The sequence below is a fragment of the Falco naumanni genome, chromosome 8, assembly GCF_017639655.2.
Source record: "Falco naumanni isolate bFalNau1 chromosome 8, bFalNau1.pat, whole genome shotgun sequence".
Taxonomy (NCBI): Eukaryota; Metazoa; Chordata; class Aves; order Falconiformes; family Falconidae; genus Falco; species Falco naumanni.
Window position 1 is genome coordinate 48,977,989 of NC_054061.1, and position 8,653 is coordinate 48,986,641.

General features: G+C 52.7%; 1 protein-coding gene across 1 annotated transcript; it reads right to left on the reverse strand.

Annotated features, from left to right (window-relative positions):
• Positions 1-4,730: 4,730 nt before the first annotated feature.
• Positions 4,731-7,893, reverse strand: NEUROD1 (neuronal differentiation 1). Its single transcript, XM_040605070.1, has 2 exons — positions 7,741-7,893; positions 4,731-6,505 (listed from the first exon to the last, which is right to left on the reverse strand). Exon 2 carries the CDS (start codon positions 6,494-6,496, stop codon positions 5,402-5,404), a length of 1,095 nt encoding a protein of 364 aa, XP_040461004.1. The 5' UTR covers positions 6,497-6,505; positions 7,741-7,893; the 3' UTR covers positions 4,731-5,401.
• Between the last annotated feature and the right edge of the window lie 760 nt (positions 7,894-8,653).

An 8,653-nucleotide genomic window follows, 5' to 3' on the forward strand; every position in this document is an offset into this window, starting at 1 on the left:
CGTTTCTAGTAGCTGGCTTGTTTCAGCAGCTAATGGGGATTTACTTCTGAAGCAACCTGAATTCTGATATTGGCAGCATAGTCTTGGCTTGTATGTTTTTCTGGCTACAGTGCCTGTTTATACAATGAAGGTTTAGTGTGTAGTCAGTTATACTTCAGCTGTTCATCCCCAAATATTAGCTCTCCCTTCTTATGTTGTACATTAGTACATTCCCTTCTTACATTGCTGCTCTAAAAAAGAATCTTTTGTAGCTCTCATTATTAATTCAGCTCTGTTTTGTTGGTTTACCTTGACTTCGAAGAAGAGACATCAAGCAGAACATTGAACCTTTTACAAAGTCATAAATTATTCTAAAGAAAAATGGCATCAATAGTCTCTAGAAAAGAGCATTACTATTACTGTACATCTTTCTATATGTCTGAGAAGGAAAGCATAAAAAGAAGAGCAAGTAAGGAAAATAAAGTCTGAAGTTGTGGAGATGGACACGTCTCTGCAAAAAAAGAGAACAGGAACGAGTGAAATTACTATGCAGGAGTAAGAAGCTGTGAGAATGAAGTCTGAAGCTGAAATTTCCACAAGCTGAAACTGATCTTAATCAGAACAATAGAAGAAAATGTGGTAATGGGAAGGACTATAAAACCAGAATGTGTTGATTAGAGGACACTTCATTTTTTTTCTTTGCATTAAGGCTGATATGCTATCTTTTTAAGGTAATTAAGTTTTACTCTGAATCTTGTTTTCTGTTTTTCTGTCACCAAAATGTTGGCAAATAGTGTAAATTTCAGTTGCTTCTATTTTATTAATAGAAAATGCTGTTAACTCTATGCTGCAAACTACTACAAGCTAGGGAACTGAAAGCCAGAGCTGGTATCCTATGTTTTACATACCCTGTAGGCAACCTAAATACTTATGAGAATGCTTTCAGAGCATTGTCAGTTTTAATTCTGTATTGCATAGCTTCTGACAGTTTCTTAAATACACAATATGAATTATTTAAGAAATGCTTATGTACTTATTTAAATAGCAGTCTATTTGTAGATCTTCAGCTCACTATTTCGACACGTATTCATGTACTGTGTTTTTCAAAGCTTTTTGTCGTATGGGATTTTCAGCAAAGGGCGGAGTGTAGACCATTATAATTTCTGAAATAATTACCACACAGCCCATCTTGGTCAATAAAAACAAAAGACCAATTTCTGCATGTTTTCACTGATACTATACCAGGCAGATCTCCAAGTTTCATTTCTGTGGGCTCTTCCTCGCTACAAATGAGCAAGAAGTGAGCCAGTTTTCCTTGGGTGTTTTTTTATCTTTAGGTACTTTATATATAAACAAGAGAATGGATTTTGACTCTGTAATTTCTAAAACTATTTGACAAGATGGTTCTTTGTACAGAAGTACTGTGTTGTGTTTGGTTTGCTGGTTGTTTTGTTGTTGTTTTTTTTTTTTTTAAAAAAGGAGACTCATCATATTTTTAATATGTCCAAAGCAATTGTTCAGGTCATGGTGGATCCAGTTTTGATCAGTTACAATACTAAAATGGTTGCAAGAATCTTTGCTGTTACAGATGATAGAAAAGATTTGGTTTACTTGCTCTCAAGACTTAGTTTAGAATTATTTCTATTAATTCCTATTACCTCTGGAATTGTGTATTGCTTTTTAATATTAGTTTATTAAAATTCTGGAACAGTATCTTCTGGAGAAAGCAACACTATGTTTTCTTCTGGCGAATTCAGGATTCTTGGTTCTCCTTGAATCTACTTCCCTTCACTTGAGAAGACCTCCTGAAGACACTGGGCCAAAGCCTGATGTTGTTCAGGCAAGTTTTTCATTGGGGTGAGGTAAAACCTGAGGCTTCAGTCCCTCAGATATCCTGTGGATGTAACCTGGAGTGCCACTGTTTCAGATCCCTCTGCCGCAGCTGGGGTCTCAGCTGTCTCACAGGCAGCGATGGGTCCACAGCCCCCAGACCCTCTGCTCTTGACTCAGAAAACCAAGAAGGGAAAAGCTGCAAATCATGGTTGTTACTCATGCGCTGTGCCCGCAGAGACCTCACCGGTGTCTTCTCAAGCGTACTGGTGGCAGAACAATTTCTGCTGTCACAAGTACAGCATAAAGAAGGGAAAGGCCATTGGTCCCAACAAGCCATAAAAATAGTCGTAGGCCTGTGCTGGATGACCCAGTATATGTGTGGGTATGACTCAAAGCCAGAGTTTCTTCCACATGTAAATTAGATAATCCCACTCTAGCCTTAGTTAACTAGCAATGTGTTCATAGGAGAGGAACAGTGTGAGCAATTCTTTCCTTTGAAAGAGACCTTGACAGACCTTCCTGTGGGAGACGTGAATGGAGATTTCAAGATCTGGCATAATATTAACAGTAAGAAAAAATAAATATCAGGGAGGCATCATAAGCAGCAGCAAAGGGATGGTGGAGGGGAAGATCTCCAATATTTTTTTTATAAGAGTGGTAGGGGGAAAAACCCTAAACTAATTGAAATAACAAATCTCACAAGTGATTTGTAAAATGGAGCCTCTAGTTACCAAAATGCCTAATTAATTTTCCTTATTGGGTTGCTCATAACATTAAAATATTATTTTCTCTAAAGTACCACAGTAGCAAACATTCAGATAACCTAGATAGCTCTTTTAAGTAAATTGCATTGGCTAGAGGTTTTGAATTTTGTTATTAACTGTGGAAAAAGAAAAGGTAATTGAAAAGGTTTCTTGTGGTTTGGAAATGCCTTCCAAATATTCATTAAACATTTAAGCGACTAAATTTGCAGAATATGTTCCTGACATTGGCACTGGTTCTGTGGCATTTCTCTCATCAGATGGAAGTACTGTGTGTTATGCAGAGTGCATTCATGCATAAACAATATCATTTTCATAAATTAAAACCTCCCCTGCAGAAGGAACATCTGTGCCTGCCTTTGAATAAAAGATGGTGGCATGTGAGTTGCCCCTTGACTGACTAGAAGAATCCTTGTGCCGGAGAAGAAGGTGTGTAACCAAAGGCGAGCAAGGCTGGGTCGGCTTGCTCCATGTTATTGGAAAAACTGTCATTAATTCCCGGCCCACCCACCCACCCCCCCCCTCGGTTTAGCTGGGGTGTATTTAGCTGTGTCGCCACTGATGGGGAAAGGTTAATCGGGTGCTTGAAAAGTTGCCTTTTGCTTTCTTGCTTTTGGGGTTCAGCAGCAGCCCCGGAGCGGGGGGCGCTGCCCCTACGGCCTCGGAGCGCTGGGGGTTCCGTAACCATAACCACCTTTAAAATAGACGTCAAGAGCTTGATTTCTCCTGGGGAAAAACGCACTCGCCCACAGGGTGAGGAGCCTGTTAGCGTTCTGCTGGATTCAGGAGAAGCATTTATTTATGATACCTGCGCTTTGCGACAGACTTCCTACGAGGTGTTTCAGGGAACGTCTGAAATACGTGCCCGGCGGTCGGAGGCAAAGACCTGTTGGTAGCTGCTCCGGTCGTAAAGGGGAAGGGCTCTCCCTTAGGCTGCGCCGCCGGGAGCCTCAAGCCCCAGAGCGAGCGGCGCAGACGAGGGCACACACGCGTCTCCCGTCTGGGAAGCGGGACAGACGGCGAACCGGCGCCGCCGGGTCCCGGGCTGGCCGGCGGGGCCGAAACGGCGTTTTGCCGGGGTGCCGGTCAGAGGGACCCCCCGCCGGCCCGGCGGGAGGGGAGAGCCGCGGCGGGCGGCAGCGGCGCTGCTGGGCTGGGCTGCCCGGGGGGCGCCGCAGCGGGTGCGGGGCGGGGGCGCTCGGCGCAGCGCGGACCCGCAGCCGCAGCGCTCGGCCGTCCTGCCCCCGCTTCCCTGATTCAGCAACGGCGCGTTGCAGACAGCCGGTTTCGCTGTAAGCTAACGAACAAAATCCTTCCCCCGGAACCCCCTCAAGGTAAGCAAAGAATCCGCGTCTTTTTTTTTAGTCCAATTTTATTCTACAAATAATAAGTCTTGCACCTTTCATGAGCTATCCGAATAAAACAATAATCCCATAGGAATTACTTACACTAAGAAAAAAAAAAAGTAATAATCACATTTAAGGAGAAATGCAACATTCGACCAAATGTTCAATACTATGTCGTTGCCAAAGGACGGATGTTTCTTCTAAAATCCCAGTGTGCATTACACCATAATATACAGGATTACAAACAAAATTACAGTACAGATTGATTCCAGTTGAACCAGCGTTACATTTCAAACAGCACTTATTCTGGACTGCATTGTACATGCAATAGCTATTGTTCTAATTACGGATTAAATGGTTTGAATTTGTTTCAAACTACCGTACTAATCGACTACAATAGGTATATAGCCCGACTTTAACAACCTGATTAGTTTTAGGTTCCGATTTATAAGATGAGCATATGACAACCACGGATTGTGTGAACATGTATAAAATCATGCATTTATATCGCCTGGAAACATTAACATCTTCAAGTTCTCTTAAAAAAACCCAACCAAACAAAAAACCCAAACAGAAAAAAAAAAACCATAACCAAACCACGGAATGCCAAGGGGTTCAAAGACTAAAAAGAAACAGTGCAAATTGTATGTGATAGTCAAGCAGCTTTCGATTTAAAAAGGATGTTGGCATTTGCTTATAATCTTTATATACAAGTTTGTGCAAGTAATGTGTTGAATTGATATGTTTTAATAGAAAATAAGTCTCTCGTTCTTAAATCTTCTCAAGACCTAGGGGATCTGGTTCTTGTCGTAAGGGGGGAAGGAAAAAAGAAAAGAAAAGAAAAGAAAAGAAAAAAAAAAAAACAAAAGAAAAAAAAAAAGACTTTCATGGGAAAGAAATTGCCCGGATTGTGCATTTTTGTTGTTGTGTTGTTGGTTTTTTCTTCTTCAACTATTTGAAAGGAAAGAAGTGCTAAGGCAACATAACTTCTCTAAGCACTTTTCTGCTGGTTTAAATTAGTTAAATTATTTTGTATAAATTAGATATAATTCTACCTTTCCAATATGTATAAAAATTGATGAAGCTGCATGGTTTAAAATAGGAAATTCACGTTATAAAAAGTCATTAAAAATTCTGTACAAAATCACAACAAAATAATTCAGCATGGGAAAGGTAACAAGTAGTAAAACGTTGGTTGAAAAATAGAGATCTCATATATATTTTGTAATTGGCCCATCGCTAGTTTAAAAATTGCATAGATCCTAATTATTGCTTGTGATTTTGTCATCCCGATCAGGTACTGGGCGCGATGCCGGTGCCCCCACCCCGCGCCGAGGGCGTTGCTCCGCCGGGCGGCGGCCGGACGGGGCGCGCAGGGCCGCCCCCCGAGGGCGGCGGCGCAGCCCCCTGTAAACAAGGCGGTGGCCGCCGGCGGGCGGCCGGGCTCGGCCCTTCCCCGCTCCCCTCCCGCGGCGGGGAGGCTCAGTCGTGGAAGATGGCGTTGAGCTGGGCGCTGAGGACCCGCTCGTGGTGCGGGTGGCCCTCGTAGGGCGCCAGGCCGTCGACCGGGATCTCGCAGCGGGAGGCGGCGGCCGGGAAGATGGCGGCGTGGGCGGGCGCGGCGGCCAGCGCGGCGGCGGCGGCGGCGGCGGCGGGGTAGTGCATGGTGAAGGCGTAGCCCTTGTCGAAGTCGGCGGCCGGCTCGTGCTTGAAGGAGAAGTTGCCGTTGACGCTGAGGGGCGGGCTGAGCGGGCCGTCGAAGGCGGGGCTGGCGCCCTCGGCCAGGCCGCTCTCGAAGAAGGGCTCGAGCGCGGCGCCGTAGGCGTGCGGCGGCTTGAGGTGGAAGAGGTGGGAGCTGTCCATGGTGCCGTAGGGCGGGCTGGGCAGCCCGGGCGACTGGTAGGGGTACGGGTGGGCCGGGAAGGGCGCGCCCGCCGCCGCCGCCGCCACGTGGGGCGGCACCTCCTGGCTCTGCTCGGGGAGGAAAGTCCGCGGGTTGAGCTGCAGGCAGCCGGCCACCAGGTTGGTGGTGGGCTGCGACAGGCCCTTGCAGAGCGTCTGCACGAAGGAGACCAGGTCGGGGCTCTTGCCCGAGCGCAGGATCTCGGAGAGCGCCCAGATGTAGTTCTTGGCCAGGCGCAGGGTCTCGATCTTGGAGAGCTTCTGCGTCTTGGAGTAGCAGGGCACCACCTTGCGCAGGTTGTCCAGGGCCGCGTTCAGGCCGTGCATGCGGTTGCGCTCCCGGGCATTGGCCTTCATGCGCCGCAGCTTGAACCGCTCCATGCGCGCCTTGGTCATCTTCTTCTTCTTGGGGCCGCGCCTCTTGGGCTTCTGGTCGTCGTCGTCGTCCTCCTCCTCCTCCTCCTCCTCTTCGTCCAGGTCGTCCTCCTCGTCCTCCTCCTCGCCGTTCCGCAGCGAGTCCTCCTCGGCCTCGGCGTGCAGACCCTCCAGGTCCTCCTCCTTCTTGTCCACCTCGTGCTCCTCGTCCTGGGAGCTCAGGCACTCGTCCGTCCAGCTGGGGGGGCCTTGCGGCTGGGGCTCGCCCATCAGCCCGCTCTCGCTGTACGACTTGGTCATGGTGAGCCTCTGCGCCGCCGAGGGGACAGAAAAGAGCCGGGTCAGCACCGGGCCAGCGGCCGCGGCCCCGCGCAGCCACCCGCGGGAAGAAACCGCCCGCGCCCCCCCCGGCCCCCCGCTCCCCCCGGCCCCTCCCCAGGGAAGCCCCGGCTGCCGCACGGTGCCAGCGCAAACTTTTAATTGTCTCCGCACTCCTGCTTTATAATTAAGTTGACATATGCTCACATGCCATTATGTAACTCGCCGATATTAGCGGGAATATAAGAAGATTACGCGTGCGGGATGCAGCCCGGGCGGCACGCCGCGACCAGACCGAGCGAGTTAAAAAACAAACAAACAAACAAAAAAACCCACCAGAACAAAACAAAATCCCCAAACGGCAGCACTTTTACCGAACAGGGGAGGGGGAAAGACGGGGGGGGGGGGGGGGGGGGGGTGTTGGCGGACGGACACCCAAGACCCCCACAGGGACGGATGGCCGCCCGTGACGCCTGTCCCGGCGGCTCCCCCCTCGCCGCCTCCTTGCACGGGGCTCTCGCACCGCCCGACGGGCGCCGGGCACCTGCTCCCCCGACCGACCCTGCTCCCCCGACCGGCCCTGCCCGACCCCTCCCGGCGACCCTCCCCCGGAGCCGACTCCCGCCACTGGGTGCCCGCGGCGGGCTGGCGACCGGCGTGGCTGCGCGGCCCCCGCCCGCGGTAACAGGTGCGGGACGGGCCCCCGCTTTCCGACGGGCATCGTCCCTCCGCCTCCCGCGGGGGCCTTTCGTCAGGGGCTGCGACCGTCCCCCGGTGGCACCGGGTACAGCGGGGAGGAACAATGCCGCCGGGGCACAGCCTGCCGTGGGACCGCGGCGGCTGCCCTCCGCGGAGGAGAGGGAGCGGGAAGTTGGGAGGCGCATAGGTGGGAGCACATATATATATATTTAATATGTGTGTGTACAGGGGTATATTTACATGTATATACGTGTGTGTACGGACGCACGTATACATTTGCAGATATATGTACACGCACATATGTGCGTGTGCGCACATATATATGTGTGTGTGCGCGTGGATGGATGGATACAGGTGTGCACGCACACAGCTGCCTGCGCGCACCGGCAGGCACGACCGCCGGTTTCCGTGCCCGCAACATAAACCGAAGCCGCTCCGGCAGAAGCAGGTCCGTCCCGCCCGCCCCGAGCCCGGTAGCCGCCGCCAACCCCCTTTCCCGGCGGGGTAGAAACCCGGTTTCCCGTTACCTCCGTTGCTCAGCCTCTCCTGCGCGGTGACGGTCTCATAACCCCGGCACAGCTCTCCGTGCGAGGGGGCGCCGCGTGGTGCTGTTTTTTTTTCCCGACGTTGCGCAGCGCCGGGCTCCCCCGTTATATAGCGGGACCGAGGATGCGCGGCGGGGGGCCGGCACCGGGACCTGGGTACCGCGGCGATCGCCACCGCCCAGCGCGCCTGCGCCCCGCCCCGCGCCCCGCCCCGCCCGGTGGCACGCGCCATATGGCCGCCCACGTCAGGCGCGGCGGCGTCCCGGCCCCCCCCCGCCACGTGACACCCCTTATTTGTATGCGGCCGCGCGCCCGCCCGTTGAGCCGCCACGCCCTTTGTGGCCCGCCGGGCGGCCGCCATCTGTCACCGGGCGCCCACCCCCCCCAACCCCCGGCGGCGGAGCGGTGCGGAGCGGAGCGGTGCGGAGCGGCATCTCCTCTGCGCACCGCGCCCGCTCCGCCGCCGCCGGGGCGGGGGCGGGGGGCGCCGTCCCGCGGAGCCGCATTGTTCCCATTGTTCCGCGGTGCGGCCTCCGCGGGTCCCCGCTGCCCCCCCCGAGCATCCCCAACGGGCGCCGCTGACCCCCGGAGCCTCCCCCGCCGCCGCCCCCCGCGGCTTGCTCCGGTGCTGGCGGAAATGGCGTCCCGGGGCTGCTGTGCCCCGGGGTCCGCCCCGGCGCCTGGAGCAAACGCCGCTGGGCTTCGCCCGGCTGTTTGGTGGGAACACGCCGGTTAACGGCGGGCGGCAGAGACAGGCGCCGAGCGATGGCTGCGGAGTCTCTAAACGCCTCGGCGCAGTTTGCAAACCCAAACGTCAGAAACGCGCTCTCACGAGGGAGGTCTGCCCCCCCACCCCGGTAACACGGGGAGCTTTGCTACCGGCACGCGTTATCCG

What these genes read in the sequence shown, in the direction of transcription:
- NEUROD1 (XM_040605070.1), bottom strand. Translation starts at nt 6,496, where the DNA reads ATGACCAAGTCGTACAGCGAGAGCGGGCTGATGGGCGAGCCCCAGCCG.